At 45.2% G+C, this 16502-nt stretch overlaps 1 protein-coding gene across 6 annotated transcripts in view; it reads right to left on the bottom strand.

Annotated features, from left to right (window-relative positions):
- LOC147099704 (uncharacterized) overlaps positions 1 to 16502 on the bottom strand; it is a 171841-nt gene that overhangs the window by 77401 nt on the left and 77938 nt on the right. For all 6 annotated transcript variants that reach the window (XM_085969099.1, XM_085969095.1, XM_085969097.1 and 3 more), the window contains 3 exons: positions 13324 to 13487; positions 12092 to 12398; positions 9854 to 10004 (listed from right to left, as the gene is read on the bottom strand). In XM_085969099.1, the coding sequence (XP_085825225.1) occupies positions 9854 to 10004; positions 12092 to 12398; positions 13324 to 13487 (622 nt within the window). The remainder of the gene's footprint in view (positions 1 to 9853; positions 10005 to 12091; positions 12399 to 13323; positions 13488 to 16502) is intronic.

Below are 16502 nucleotides of genomic sequence, written 5' to 3'. Positions count from 1 at the left end.
GGTGTGTGACTGGAGTCACATATACGTCCAGACCAGGTACGGTTTCCTTCCCTGAAGGGCATTAGCGAACCAGCTGGGTTTTTACGACAATCTGATAACTTCATGGTCATTTTTACTGATACCAGCTTTTTATTTCAGCCAACAAACATTGTTAACTAATACCACTAAAACAAATTAACTAGTCATTCATTTCATTGCTGTTTGTGGGACCCTGCTGTGCACAAATCGGCTTTTGCCTAAGAAAAATAGGTTCCCTAAAATTCACTGATGGGAAAAGAGTTGCTTGGCATGACTATCAGCCAGCCTGACTGCATCTCTCATGAATGTTTTGTGCCATTTTTACAGAATGTCTATCACAGGAGAAGCTGGCACAGGCAGACAAACAAGTAACCAGGGAATTACAGAGAAGGTGATGCCACAAAGGAGTCTAACCTACAAACTCTCCTGGTTGAAAGTGAGCTCAGGTGACACAGACTACTGGGTGTCCGTGGCATGAACCGTGCCAGAAATGTCACTCAGAGCACTTGGAAGGTGATGGTACTGCCACTGAGTTCCAACTGGGATCAGACCCCTACCATCCTGGGCCCAGCAACTACCTGGTCCGCGTTCCCCGCACGATTGGAAGTTAGCCTGGACTGGCCAAAAAGCATGAGTGAAATTGGGGGAGGATCAACTTTGGGCTAGAAACCTAGCTTAAATGGTTTCTGCCCCATTTTTCTGCCAAAACAAAGTTACTTTTGTAGTGTATGTACCCGTCTACCTTTAAGAGAACTATTGTATGTAACCGTTCACCTTTAAGAGAACTATTTTAGGTGTGGCACTACTTTGTTTGGCTTCTGTATACGGTAATACCGACGGTGACCACACCAGTATATAAGTGTTGTGCCAGGAGTTATTGGGCAGATTCGCCCTGACCTTCGAATAGTAAAGTCCTGTTTTAAGTTACTCTTGGAGTCTGTGTATTAATTAACTAAACAACCCACAGACTTTACAGTGGCGACGAGTCCGATCGTACCCTGCGGCAACAATAATTCCGAAGCAGTTAACGAGCGCCGAGAAGAGGCAACCGCCCTCGTCATTCTGCTGGGAGAAAACTCGAGTCTGCAGAGCTGGAAAGGAGGAAGAATTCAGAGACAAAGACTTCCATCAGCAACAGGCACTGACTGTCCCTTCTGCCACGGTGAGGAGTGAGCCGATCAGCACGAGAAGCAAGGCGGCCACGGTGACTGTGAGTAAGGGAAAAGTAAAAAGAATAACCGGAGGATAAGGGCGGTGCACTCGACCACGGTCGAGGGGGAAAGGAGCCGGACAGAAGTCGGGCCCAGAGGCGCTGAGACTGGGGCAGCGTGGAGCAAGGAAGCCGCGGTACAGACAGGCTGGGGACGCAACGGCGTCGTGAGACAGCTAGACCGCGACCGGCGAAAAAGGCCGGGCAGCGACCGAAGCCACGAAGCGCTGCGACCGGGAGCGTAGGCGCGGGAAGATATAAAAACTCAGCCGCAGCCGGGGAGGGAAGCACCGGACTGCGAGACGGCTGGGAGAGGCGTTTGGGAGCCGAGCGAGCGGGAGAGGCAGAGCCGACCAAGGGAGACTGCGCGAGAGCCAGTCCAGCGGCTGAAACTGTTCTCCGTCAACGGGGTGTACCCAGCGCCGGTAGAGCCGAGCGAGCGGGAGAGGCAGAGCCGACCAAGGGAGACTGCGCGAGAGCCAGTCCAGCGGCTGAAACTGTTCTCCGTCAACGGGGTGTACCCAGCGCCGGTAGAGCCGAGCGAGCGGGAGAGAGACCGAGCCCGAGCAAGGGGAACTGAGCGAGAGCCAGCCCAGCGGCTGAACCTGTTCGCCGTCAACGGGGTGTACCCAGCGCCGGTTGCCTTGCCGAGAAAAGGGAAAGCACTGAAGCCGACGCGCAGGCTGTGAATCTGAAAGCCAGCGGCCGTCGCCTGTGGGGGAAAGTGTACCCCTCCCGCTAGGGAAGAAACGCGGGAAGCCGCCATTAGGCGGGGAAGAAGACAGAAGCGGGAAACCGCCATTGAAGTGGGCGGGGAGAGAAGATAAGCGCGGGAAACCGCCATTTTCGCGGGAAAACCGCCATCTTAGAAAAAAAAAATAAGTTAAAGAAATAATTCGGGGTGTTATCAGAAAGAGAGGAAGATGCCTAAGCGTGGTAACATCAACGATTTTAATGCCGAGGTAGAAGACTGGGCCACGTACGTGGAACGCATCGAGATCTATTGTGAGGCCAATAAAATAGAAGAAGATGACAAAGCTATAACCTTGCTAAACTCGATGGGCGCGAAGACATACGGGCTCTTGAAGCATCTACTATCACCAGCTAAACCGGCGGATCAGACTTTCGATGATATTGTGGCTGTTCTGAAGGATCACTTGAACCCCACACCGTTGATGTTGGCGGAACGATTCAAATTCTATGCGAGAACGCAACGGAAAGACGAAAGCAACGCAGAATACTTGGTCGAACTGCGTAGACTAGCGAAATACTGCCAGTTTGGAGGGAATCTGACAGAGGCATTGCGAGACAAGTTCGTGTGCGGGTTGGCAAAGGAAGGAACGCAAAAGCGACTACTCGAAGAGAACGACCTTACACTTGACAGGGCTGTCCTTATTACAGCATCGCACGAAGCCGCAGCGAAGGGAACTGCGGAAATGCAGCTAAAGACAGCAGCACTAAGTGTGGATCAAATTACCTCGACAACAACAAAATGCTATCGTTGTGGGAAGACAACACACGACCAGAACCAATGCTGGTTTAAGAACCAGGAATGTAGGAAATGTGGCAAACTGGGTCACATAGCTAAGGTATGCCGGTCAGGGAAGAAGACCAACAACCAAAGGACCAACAACCAAAGGAAGCCATCACAGGAAAAGTACAACAAGGTACACAAGGTGGCTGAGAAGAGTTCAGACGAACAGAATTCAGACTCAGACCCAAACGGCCAGGAGCTGGGTAGTCTGAGAATTCACAATGTGAGTAAGGAAGCTGACCTACAAACTATCTGGGTCATGCTAAAAATATGTAAGAAGTCACACAACACCAGGTTATAGTCCAACAGCTTTATTTGAAATCACAAGCTTTCGGAGCGCTGCTCCTTCTTCAGGTGAAGTGGAGAAATGCATAAAGACACAGCTTATATAGTCAGAGAATCATGTCAGATGTTTACAGGTAACCTTTCCAACTGCCATTTATCACACCTCGGCAGAGAGATAATCACAGCAGTCAAAGGTGTGAATGGTGTCCAAACAGGTCAGTCAGGGAAACATTACATCAAAGAACAATGAGGTGGGGTCACAAGGGGTCATATATTGCAGATGCTGGGGTCTGTATGAAAAACAAAAAAACAGCAGAACGTCGAGCAGAAACTGATAGCCAAGTTCCGCACTCATGAGGACGGCCTCAACCGAGATCTTGGGTTCATGTCACGCTACATGTAACCCCACCTGATGCAGGGTCATCCAGACTCGAGTCGACATTGGCTTGTTCTCTCTACACAGATGCGGCCGGACCTGCTGTGAATTCCAGCCAAAAAAACGATTTTTTGTCTGTTTTTTTGTTTTTCATACAGACCCCAGCATCTGCAATAATTGACCCCTTGTGACCCCACCTCATTGTTCTTTGATGTAATGTTTCCCTGACTGACCTGTTTGGACACCATTCACACCTTTGACTGCTGTGATTATCTCTCTGCCGAGGTGTGATAAATGGCAGTTGGAAAGGTTACCTGTAAACATCTGACATGATTCTCTGACTATATAAGCTGTGTCTTTATGCATTTCTCCACTTCACCTGTAGAAGGAGCAGCGCTCCGAAAGCTTGTGATTTCAAATAAAGCTGTTGGACTATAACCTGGTGTTGTGTGACTTCTTACATTTGTCCACCCCAGTCCAACTCCGGCATCTCCACACCATGCTAAAAATAGCTGGAATCCAAGTGAAAATGGAGTTGGACACTGGATCAGCTCTATCAGTCATAAATCGAAGGGATTACCACCGGCTATTCTCACATATACCCTTAAGAGATACCAAGTTCGTATTGCAGACATACACGGGGCATAAAGTATACCCCATGGGAAAGATAAGAGTCAAAGTGAGAGATAGGGGTAAAGAACACCCAAGAATGAACTTATACGTACTACATGAGGGAGGACCACCACTTCTAGGACGGGAGTGGATCAAGAAAATAGACATGGAATGGCACTATCTAAAAGCCATAACGAGTGAGGACTCGGTGCAGACAATCAGCTCAGATTCTGAAACGGATGACGATAAGACCAACCCAAATATGAAAGACAAGGCTGAAATGGACTTGCCGACGAAGGTTGGAAAAACGAAGGCATGCATAAAGGCTTATGCTCCAGAGAAGAACAAAGTTTCAGAACAGAACTCCACCGAACAACGACAACCTAGCTTGACAGAAAATTCTGAGCCTGTTCAAGTTACGGACATATCCATGACGGAAGAACACCGAGCTCGGACTCAAACTTATTTCAAATTACGACAACAATTAGAACAATTGAGTTACCGTCTCGTACAAGAGATGAAAACAATGAAAAAGTTCTATGACACCGAATGGGAGAATCTGGAAAGACAACAGAAGCAGCTAGCTCAAGCAGAGAGCGACCATAGAGCCATCGTGACCAATTACCGATCACATCTCCCTTATGTTGTTCAGGAGTTAGAATATTTGCAGGAAGAAGCAAATGAAGAGGAATCTTCAGGAAGCCAGGATTTTATTCCAGTTCTTCTCTACGACTCCTTACAAGCAGAGTGTGAGAAGTTGAAAGAACAGTATGAACAGGCCCAGGCTACAATTCTGGAAGGGGTTAACTCGGCAACCTCCGAAAAGCTAGTTTCAGTGGAAGCATATGAGCAACTGAAGGTTGAACATGAGCAGGAAGTCCAAAGGCTGCAGGAAATTCTTGATGAGCTCAAGGCCAAGACAGACTCATCGGTAGAAGTTCCATCCATAGATGAGAAATTAGAGGTGAAAGACATGGCAGAACATGAAAGACAAGATGTACAAGAACTCATAAAAATATTAAAGGAAACCCAAGACAAATATGGGGCGGCAATGACCGAGATTCAACAACTTGAAGAACAGATTCAACTGGGAATCCGTTCAGTGGAAGAAAAGGGAACTGTAAGAAACACAGAGACTGTAAGAATGGCCTCTGAACATGAGCTAGAGAGCATCAAGGCGCAACTTCTCCGAGCGCTGGAAGCCAAAGTACAAGAGGAAAAGAAGGTGAAAGCATTGGAGGAAAAGGTGGATGAAATGGAGAAGACTCTGACCCACAGTGTTCCCATGGAAGAGTTAACGGTTAGCCAACTCCTTCATATGCTGAAGGACAAGACTCTACAATGGGAACAATCTGAACACGAGCTTCAATCTTCAAAGGGAAGGAGTTCGGAGCTCTCAAAAGTTATGGAAATAGCTGAGGTTGCAACACAGATTTTACAGGGATGCCAAAAGTACGCGGAATCACGTCAATGTGAACAGCAGAATGTTGAAACAGCTGCTCCAGTAGAAGGATTGAATAGCCTGATCAATCAATCCCCGAGGGAAGGGGAAGTGTTGAAATCACAAACGAGGTCATTAGTGAAGGATTTGCAGGAAACCCAGGAAGAGCGGGATGAATATGAACGCATGAAGTAGTCTCTTCAGGAAAGATGTCTAGGGAGGGAACAACAGTCGGCTAACGTCCAGTTGGGTACGGAAGAAGTAGCAGGCCCTCTCGCTAGACTAGCTCAGGACGACACCGAATATTACCATGACCTGTTGAGTGACACGGAATATTACGATGACTTGGTCTGCCCAGCTTGTGATGAAAACTCCCAAAGTGCAGAAATCAGGATGAAGCACTTAAAGTCTAAGGAACATAGGGAGATGGTGGCGCTACAGCTGGCAGCGGATAAGGGAGCCCCGAGAGTCTCCAAGAAGCAGAAAAGAAAAAGACGAAGCAGAAGACGATAACCATCTAAATCATTATCACTTCTATCAGATCATGCACGTGGGCCCCACGAAGGGGGCCAAATCAGTTGGAAAGTAGGAAAAATTACCAAGGCAGTCCAGCTGTTTGTAAAAGTCAGCACTGCTGGTTCAGCAGGACGGAAGTTCAAGCTGTTAAGCCAAGGGAGAGACTATTGGATGAGTCACGCTAGAAATGTGAACCGGCTACACCACAGAGATGTTGTTCGGACCGAGTCAAGACCAGAGACTGAATCTGTGAACTGTTCCCGCAGAGACTGAATCTGTGAACTGTTTCCCGCAGAGACTATATCTGTGAATTGTTTTACATGAAGTTGATTATATGTTATGTTTAATGGGGAATAAGTATGTTGTAAGCTAAAAAGGGAGGATTGTAGTGTATGTACCCGTCTACCTTTAAGAGAACTATTGTATGTAACCGTTCACCTTTAAGAGAACTATTTTAGGTGTGGCACTACTTTGTTTGGCTTCTGTATACGGTAATACCGACGGTGACCACACCAGTATATAAGTGTTGTGCCAGGAGTTATTGGGCAGATTCGCCCTGACCTTCGAATAGTAAAGTCCTGTTTTAAGTTACTCTTGGAGTCTGTGTATTAATTAACTAAACAACCCACAGACTTTACAACTTTCCCCGATTATATGCTGAAATTGTACCAAAAACCCAAGTGACTACGCTTCATCTGTAATTCTTTGGCTGTGAGGCACTTTGGGACATCTTGAGAATGTGACAGGTACTATATAAATACAAGTTCCTCTTTCTTTTACAAATCAAAAGCTCCAAAGTTATTGCCATCAGTTCATTTATTCACTTTATAAAAAAGATATTATTCAAACTATTTTATTTAAAGAAATAGGTGCAAAAATAAAATGATGTCAAAGTTAATCGTTATTTTATCATTTGTCATTTAAAAAGAGCATTGATGGTGAAGAGCAGGAGGCGGTAAAGAACGCAGAATTGGTTGAGGCCAGGAAAGGAGACCTTGGTGGCAATTGGCAATGGGAAAATCAAGGCTGAGGGATCCCAGCAACTGTGATCATGAAGGGAGGAATGAGCGCTGTAAATACAAGGTCAGCTGTGGGAGCAGGCAATAACCAGGGCATTGAACAGTCAGGCGAGGCTGAGTAAGGGAAACAGGGACCAGGATGTTCCACCATGTCCTATCTACTCACTCTCTACATCTCCTTGCTCTCCCTCCCACTCCCCATCCTCCCACAGAACCCTAACCAAAACTGGTTCACAGCACTAAGGAACCAGCAATTTGTTTTTAAAGTGCTTATAGTGCAATAAATTGATGATGGCATTAATGCGCTTTACAAACAAATGACCAATTCCTTGCTTAGTGCTGGGGAGTGGCAGAGAGCAGCGAGCCCAGATCCAAGGTCAAGGCCAGGCAACAAGCCTGACAAAGAATGGCTGGAATTGGAGATGTGGTTGGAGTCGTGCTGGAGTAGGGCCAGTCCTGGCAAAAGGAAGTGCGTTAAGGTAAAACGAGTGGCACAAGTCAGGGCCCAGATGGATGCCAAATTGCAAGTTGAAGAAAGTACAGGCTAGTATCAGGCCGAGGTCAGGGTCTTGGCCAGGGCCAAGACCATGGCAAACTGGAGACAGCAGAGAGAGTGGCATAGCTTGGTGCCAGGACAGGGCGTTAGCAAGCAGGGGATGGGAGTGGATGGGAAGCAGGGACCACGAGGGAGGGAGAAAAAACAGGAAGCCATAGAAGTTTACAGAACAGAATGAGGCTATTCTGCCCATCATATTTGTGCTGACTCTTTGCTAAAGCAAACAAGACTAATCCCACTGCTCTGTTTTCTCTCCCCATAGCTCTGTATCTTCCTTTACTTCAAATATTTAACCACTTTTCCCTGAAAATACCCAATAGTCTCTGTCTCAACCACTCCCTGTGGCAAAGCATTCCATATTCCAACAGCCCTGTGCATAAATAAATTTATCCTATTACATCTCCCCCCACTGGTGGGAGGGTGTGATTACAAATGACATACTTACATAGGTAGTTTCCATGATAAATTTAGACAACTACAACTTACATTTATAAAGCACCTTTAATATAGAAAATCACCCCATGGCACTTCACAGAGGCACAAGAGGAAAATTGGATGCAGGGCCAAAGAATAAGATATTAGGAAAGTGACCAAAAGCTTGGTCAAAGAGATGAGTTTTAAGGAGGGTCTGGGGAGTGGTGGTGGAATAGAAAGAAGGAGCAATCTGACTGGGAATTTCACAGTGTAGTACCTAGGTGACTGGAGGCACGGCCGCCACTGGTGGGGCGAACGATGAGAGAGATTCACAAGAAGCCGGAGTCAGAGGAATAGGGTGTTTGGGGGTGGGGGGAGATGTACCACTGGAGGAGGTTACAGATAGGGAGGGGCGAGGCCATTAAGGGATTTAAACAGATGGATGAGATTTTAAAATGTGAGGCATTGGGGGCCCAGAAACCAGTAAGTCAGCGAGTACATAGACATTTATACGGAAAATATAAAAATATAAGGACAGAATATGTGGCTTTAAAAGGGAGGCTGAATTGCATCTGTATGCCCTCGTCCAAATATACCACAGCTTCGAAACCTGCTTCACCTGAAGACAACACTTGGTCTGAATTCTGTGTGTGCAACCATGGGTGATTGACCAACATTCTTGGGACATTCCAAAGCACTTCACAGCCAATAAATTACTTTTCTAAGTGTAGTCATTGTTTTTATGTAGGCAATTTTGACACCATTTTACGTACACCAAGGTCCACAAACAGCAAATGAGATAAATGACCAGCTAATCTGTTTTGGTGGTGTTTGTTGAGGGGTAAACAGTAGCCAAGACAACAGGAAAACTTTGAATAGTGCAATGTGATCTTTTACATCCACCTGAACAGGCAGAAAGGGCCTCAGTTCAACATCTCATCCGAAAGACAGCACCGTCATGGCAGGAATGACGTATGAGGAGAGATTGGGTCGATTGGGCTTGTACTCGCTGGAGTTTAGAAGAATGAGAGGGGATCTCATCGAAACTTATAAAATTCTGACAGGACTGGACAGACTAGATGCAGGAAGGATGTTCCCGATGGTCAGGGAGTCCAGAACCAGGGGACACAGTCTAAGGATAAAGGGTAAGCCATTTAGGACTGAGATGAGGAGGAATTTCTTCACCCAGAGAGTGGTGAACCTGTGGAACTCTCTACCACAGAAGGCGGTGGAGGCCAGTTCATTAAATATATCAAGGAGTTGGATACATTTCTTAAGGCTAAAGGGATGAAGGGGTATGGGGAGAAAGCAGGGACCGGGTACTAAATTTGGATGATCTGCCATGATCGCATTGAATGGCAGAGCAGACTCGAGGGGCCGAATGGCCTACTCCTGCTCCTATCTTCTATGTTTCTATGTCAAACTGTGTCAGCCTAAATGATATGATTGTCCTGGGATGTGGCGTGATTCTACAACCTTGTGACTCAGAGAACACCGAGTCCAGGTGACATCTGATATATAGAAAGACATAAGTATATAGACAAGTGATTTGAAAATTGTAATCTACCAGTGGGTTTTAGATGAACCCCTTGATGAGATTACTATTTGTATCTCCCAAGTACCAATTACTCTATAAAATAAAAACAAAACTTGCTAGAAATACACAGAAGGCCAGTGTTCATCTGAAAGAGAAAAGACAAGTTAATGTCTCAAAGGGACCCTTGCATCAGAGGGACACTTCATCTGTGCCACCTAAATTATTAACCTGCCTTTTTCTTTCAGATTTTCAGTATCTGACATTTTTCTGTTACTCTCTCCATTGTTCTTCATGAGCTAGTTTCATTGCACAACTCCTAGTGTCAGGTTACGTACTTTGTTGCTGACCTATGTTGTGACTCAAACCCTGACAAGCTCTCTGAAGTTGCACAGTCACTGAGCTGGTGGCACATCCTGTCTTATTCTCTTTCTGACTGGATTCATCTACATGAAGCGTGCAATGCTCTGGAGACATCTCAAACTCAAGCTATAGCAAGAAGAACATAACAGTTAGCTAGAAGGACCAGCCCTAGTAAGCAGCAGAAATTGCTAATGGCATGTTCACACAAATACAATGTAACTTATTTAACAGACTAGATATTCACTGTCAACAACAATTTGCATTTATATAGCGCCTTTAACATAGTAAAATATCCCAAGGCGCCAGAACTGTTATCAACCAAAATTTGACACCGAGCCACATAAGGAGATATTGAGGCTTGGTCAAAGAGGGTGGTTTTAAGAAGCGTCTTAAAAGAGGAGAGCGAGATAGAGAGGCGGAGAGGTTTAAGGGAGGGAATTCCAGAGCTTAGGCCCTAGGTAGCTGACGGTACGGCCACCAAAAGGTGGAGCGATGAAAATCAGGGATGCACAAAAAGCCAGAATTGGAGGGGTGCAGAGATCTCAGAGGGGTGTAGAGCTGGAGGAGGTTACAGAGATAAAGAGGGGCGAAGCCATGGAGGGATCTGAACATGAATGAGAGAATTTCAAAATCGAGGCATTGCCGGACCGGGAGCCAATGTAGGTCAGCAAGCACTGGGGTGATGGGTGAACGGGACTTGGGAGGGGGGGGGGGGGGGGGGAATTTTATCAATGGGGGCACATTGGGGGCGGGACTGCTGGTTGTCTGGTTTCAGTCCCGCCCCCAACGACATCTGGCCAACCCACGCTATTTTCCCTTGACTGACCTTGGGCCAATTAAGGGAAAGCCAGTGACAGAGAACGTCAGCGTATGACGTTTCATCTGTCAAAAAACTTTGACAGATGAATTGTCATCATTTGACAGCTTTGAGAAGCTGTCAAACACTGACAATCTCTGTTCTTTGGTGAGTCATTGTACTCAAGACTCACCAAATCTCTTTCCTGAGCAGAAATCAGATGGCAGTTGCATCGGAGAATGCAGCAGCCATTCTGCCATCTCTGCCGTGGAGATGAGGAGCCTCTGGATCCCCAAGGGTTGAAGCCTACAGGAAGAAACAAAGGTAAGGAAACTTTTTCTAACACTTTTCACTCACCTCCCATACTTACCTCTCCACACTTGCATCCATCATTCACCTCCACAGCGCACTTTTGGACCCCCGCAGACCCATTGCTCGCTTCGCTGACCCTGGCGGGGTTTCCCCGACGTCGGGAAGCCCGCACTTGTGTTGGTAAAATGGGGATAAGCCTCTTAACTGCCTGTTAATTACCTGTTAACAGGCAGTTAAGTGGCTGTAATCCCCTTCCCGCCTTGAGGAGACGGGTCCCTGTGCGAGTCAGGGACATACCTCCCGGGAAGGTGGCACAGAGGCGGGTTGGGAGCGGGTTCGGTACCCGCTCCCAGTTTCTGCCATTTTCCCAGCAGTTCCACCTCCCCAGGGCTGGCAAAACTCCCCCCTTGGTGTGAGTTAGGCTACAGCCAGCAGAGTTTTGAATGAGTTCAAGTTTATGGAGGGTGCAAGGTGGGAGGCCGGCCAGGAGAGCATTGGAATAGTTGAGTCTGGAGGTAACAGAGGCTCGGGAGAAGAAAAAACATCTGCTGGGGTTCCTATTCCTGATCACTAGCCAATGACCTGTGCTGAAAGTGCATACATGTGAATGTCAGTTAAGGACATGATTAGGCTTGACTGTGATGTTCCCGTGATAACATAGGCTACTGACATTCATTGTTTATTCTCACAGATTAAAAATATTCACTTCAACGAGGTATCAGAAAGCAACAGGAACCCGTAGAAACATAGCCCAGCCAACACCTAATGTCTTCAGGAGGGGAGGGAAGGGGAGGTAAAAGAGAATAAAACAAGACAGTTCTGTATATGTTACGCTATATGAGTATGCTTAGCTTCCATTTGTACAGGACTCTCAATCTGTGCACCTTCTGGTGGCATTGCTACTGGGGGTTAAGCAGCAGCCTAGGAACTGGCCATTCTTCCACCCTCTCAGTTGCAGAGGCATCAAGCCAGACAGACAGACAGTGGGGATAAATTCATAAAAAGGTGGAAATTTAACCGAAAATATCATCAGAAAAAAGTAAAAAAATGTTTCACTGTGATAGGAAACATTTCCATTTCCCACCTAGTGTCATTTTAACATCACCTGCCATTCTGTTTCAGTTGTTTGCCCTGCAGCATTTTCCATGGCAAAGCTCAGAGCCTCCTGCGCAGCTCCAGTGCTTCTTCTCTTCATGTAGTCCTCATCCTCAAACACTCGCCAATCAGGTGAGCTTCTGTGAGTTTCTGTTTTCAGAACCTCTATTTCCTTAAATAGCCTTCGTGCAATACTCAGGCCTTCTCCAGACTCTTGCTCTGTGGCCAACATATGCTCTTTTAATCTCTTTAGATGTGGTACAGCATTCGAACACTCCTCTAGTGCAAGATGTTCCTTTTCTTCTGCAACACTCTTTCTGAAAGTCAAGTATAATATATATATAATTTTTTAATACTTTTTTTGTTTTATATCCTACAGCAACTCCATTATTACAAACTGACTTGCAGCAATACTAGTTGCATGTTATCTTTGTTTAGTATTTAAGGTATTTATCCCCCATGACATGCATTTTTCTCTGCACCACAGTTGATATAATCTATAGTGCTAATTGAATCTCAGTCTCTAACTAAGAAGATCTGTGTTGAGTTTGGTGCTCTCAACCAAGCCAACAGTAGGGCAGTACATTTGGCCTCAGCATCTTGGGGCTAGGGTTCAATCAGCCAGTGTTCCTGTTCCTGATCATTATCCAGTGACCCCTACTGGAAAGCATGCCTGTGCGGACATTAGGTGAGAACAGAATGTTTAATCTGTGGTGTCTGTGTGTGACATCACGATCCAGATTCGGAATGACCAGTACTGGAGGAGGAAAAAATACTCAGAATTAATAAGGATAAAACTTGTCTATCATATCAACCTTACAAATATACTGACGTAGTTTAAGCTACTCCTCTAAAATGCTATAAAATCTATTTAAAAAATTCCAACCCTACATTAATTTATCCTGCTCTCAAGTTTCAGCTGCACTTCATCTGTTATGGCCCATGGTGAATCTGCAACTATCCTACTGAAGCATGTACAGGAGGTAACACTGATGCCAGGCAGTAAAATAAAAATACAAAAATTATATTAGAGGTTTCTGACACAGGTTTTTCGATAGGTGAGGTACTAATGGTGAGGATCACACTTTAAGAATGTTAAAGTGGTGCACTGTAGAGAAAAGCACAGTTCTGATTAGAAGATTGAGAGAATGAGAATGAAATACCATTAGTTCGGGCTCTCCCATAACTGAAATGTAGTTGAGCCACATTAATATTTGTGCCTCGAGGGGCTAACCCAGGTACCTAACGTGTGAATCTCGCTCTGTTGTTTGATAGTGCTGTGTGACTGCCATCAACTGTGGAGCCAGGTTCCCCCTGTACATGTCCCAGACAATCTTAGTGTGAAACAGGCCGCTGATTTTCTGAAGAAATCCTTTTGTCTCCTCTTCAACCTCTTGCTGCATAACCTGTAAGTAAAAGATGATAAGTAACTAGACAGGCACAGATAGATAGTGAACTAACAGATAAATCAGGCACGATAGGCAGAGTGACAGACAGAAAGAAATTGATAAACAAATATATAGCTCTAAAAAGGTTGACTAATGAACAGATAGGCTGGTGGATTGACAGCCACAGGGGGACACTAACAAATGATAAAGCATTTGCTGTATACAGGCTACTGTACAAGGGCTGCAACCCACCCTCCATTTTCTCTCAAGGTAAGACAACTTAAAAGTCCTGGGTTTTCTCAACACTGTCTTAGCCACTCCCAGATGATGGTACATGGATGATGTTCTCTGCCTTCAAACAAGGTCTTATGGGAGAAACCAAAATGTAAGTTTGTATGCATTTCAAAAGCTTCTTGTGTTTTATTTAAACCACTGATAGGAGGACAATCTCTGAAGCCTGAGAATGGGGAAGGGAACTATAATCCTAAACAAGTACAAATGGGATGCTTAAATTATGTGACCTGTGTATTAAGAGAACAGTAAGTTGGTAATTTCCTCATCTACAGTATAATGTCTAGCATTGAAGAGAATCCTTCTGTTATGTGCTGTAGGTGATGATCAGTGAACGATGTTACTACTTGTAGTTTACACGAAAAGAGTTACTTTTGTCCAGTTCAGCCTGAATTGAAATATGTGCACATGCAGCTGTATGTAAAGAGGTCAGGTTAAAATGTTATAATTACTGGGCCAACTGTGAATTGCAAGAATATAGTGAGCAAAGATCTGTTTACCTACTTGTGATTCATTACAGATTCAGAAGAAACATGCCTCTGAATGTGTATTGTTAAGGTAGTGTCCATGCTGATGTACTTGAACAGCTGGCAACACAATAGTATTTTGTGCCTAATCCAAACTTGGGACTGAGGAGAATGCCCATGATCTATACCCAAAAGACTCACCCATCCTCAATTACAGAACAGACAGACAAACACTATTCATGGCATAGTGTTTAAAAACTGATTTATAGTGTTGTCTTTGCAATGGGAACGTGCCTCAAGGATTTTGGCTATCACATCTCCAGTGCTGTAGATGTCACCAAATTGCTTGATGTAATTCATTAAGGCCCCTGGCTCCTCCTTATATATATTGGCTCAGAATCAATAAAATCATAATACAGATTTGATTTCCTTTAAACTCAATAACACAATTTGCATTTATATAGTACCTCTAACATAGCAACATTTCCCAAGACGTTTGATAAAATGGAGGCAGAAGAAAGGGGACACCAAGTAGGAATTAGAAGAAATGGGGAGTTACCACAAGGAGTGGTTGAAGAGGTAGGTTTTGAGAAAGCTTTTTAAGGTTGGGATGGGGCTTAGAAAGGGAATTCCAAAGTGCTGGGCTATGATAGCTCAAATCTTCGCCATGGATAGTAGAGCACTGAAGTTGGAAGAGTGGAGCCTGCTATTGAGGATATAGCGCTGGAGAAGGTTGCAGGTGTAGGGCAAGACCATGAAGGGATTTGTAAACAAGGACAAGGGTTTTAAAAATCAGTAAGTTGGGGGATGGGAAGCCAGTGGAAGTGGATAATAGATTACTATGGAGAGGATGTGGGTTGGGGCATTTTGGATGAGTTCGAATTTCTATAAAAGAAAGACTTGCATTTATATAGTGCCTTTCACGACCACCGACGTCCCAAAATGTTTTACAGCCAATGAAGTACTTTTTGAAGTGCAGTCACTGTAGGAAACGCGGCAGCCAATTTGCGCACAGCAAGCTCCCACAAATAGCAATGTGGTAATGACCAGATATTCTGTTTTAGTGATGTTGATTGAGGGATAAATATTGGATAGGACATGGGGGATAACTCCCCTGCTCTTCTTCGAAATAGTGCCATAGGATCTTTTACGTCCACTTGAGAGAGCAGACAGGGCCTCAGTTTAACAGCTCATCCGAATGACAGCACCTCCGACAGTGCAGCACTCCCTCAGTACTGCACTGGAGTGTCAGCCTAGATTTTTGTGCTCAAGTCTCAACCTTCTGACTCAGAGGTGAGGGTGCCAACAACTGCGCCACAGCTGACACAAGGTGAACTTTGGGAGGCTGCCGAAGAAAACTTTCAGAAGTCAACCCTGGAGGTGAGGATATGGAAATTGCAGGGGAAATTTCAACAGCTGTGGGAGTGAGGTAAGGATGGGTACAGGCATTAATATGGAGATTAGTAATGATGTCTACTGTCTAAAGTCTTTTTGGGGGGGGTGAAAGATCTGGTTTGTGTGGAACTAAGATTGTCAATGGCCATACATCTCATGTATGTATGATCTGATGTGAAATGAAGTGTAAAGAATTCTGATTTGGGGAACAATCAAAATGTCCCAAATTATCACAGAGTGCATCAGAAAGTGAATATATTCAGCCTTATGGCATCATAATCTTTCTAGCAATAGTTTTCATTGCAGCCTCGTGCAATCTTATTCTGTATAGTCGTTCGCTTTCTTTTTTCATTTTATTTTGCATATTTTCACCCTATTCCTCCCCTTCTTTCCTGAAGAAGCTGACTCCTTGCCGAGAAATATTTTAATGGTGCTGCCATCTCTGTTTTTAAACGTCACCCAGGTGGCCATTCTTCGTATATAAGCACAGTCTTCTCCTCACTTGATCCTATCCCAAATTCTATGTATGGGGTCATTTGCATAAAGAGGGCCGGCACCCACACCAGTTCTGATATTCGAACAGAACAAGGCAGGCACAAGAAGCAACCACCACTCTCCTGTTAGGATTTGTTATCATTAGGAAAAAGTCCCAGACCAAATCTCACCCGCCTGGTATAAACCCCAGCAAAATCCTCCCAGGCCCAGCAACTTCAGGCCGCCCTTGTTGGCATGCTATTCAATCATGGAGAGCACACACAGACACACACGCACTTTACAGTCAGGGTGACTAGATAGTGATTAATAATGGGAACTCAGGCTGATTTTTCTTCGGCGTCCCTAGCCCAGGTTCGCTGAGGCCAACTATAACACCGAAACTGCT

The sequence above is a fragment of the Somniosus microcephalus genome, chromosome 28 (assembly GCF_052327205.1).
Source record: "Somniosus microcephalus isolate GS21.2 chromosome 28, FLI_Smic_1.0, whole genome shotgun sequence".
Lineage (NCBI taxonomy): Eukaryota > Metazoa > Chordata > Chondrichthyes > Squaliformes > Somniosidae > Somniosus > Somniosus microcephalus.
Note: the sequence above shows the minus strand (reverse complement) of the source record. Positions and strands in the feature narration are given on the sequence as shown.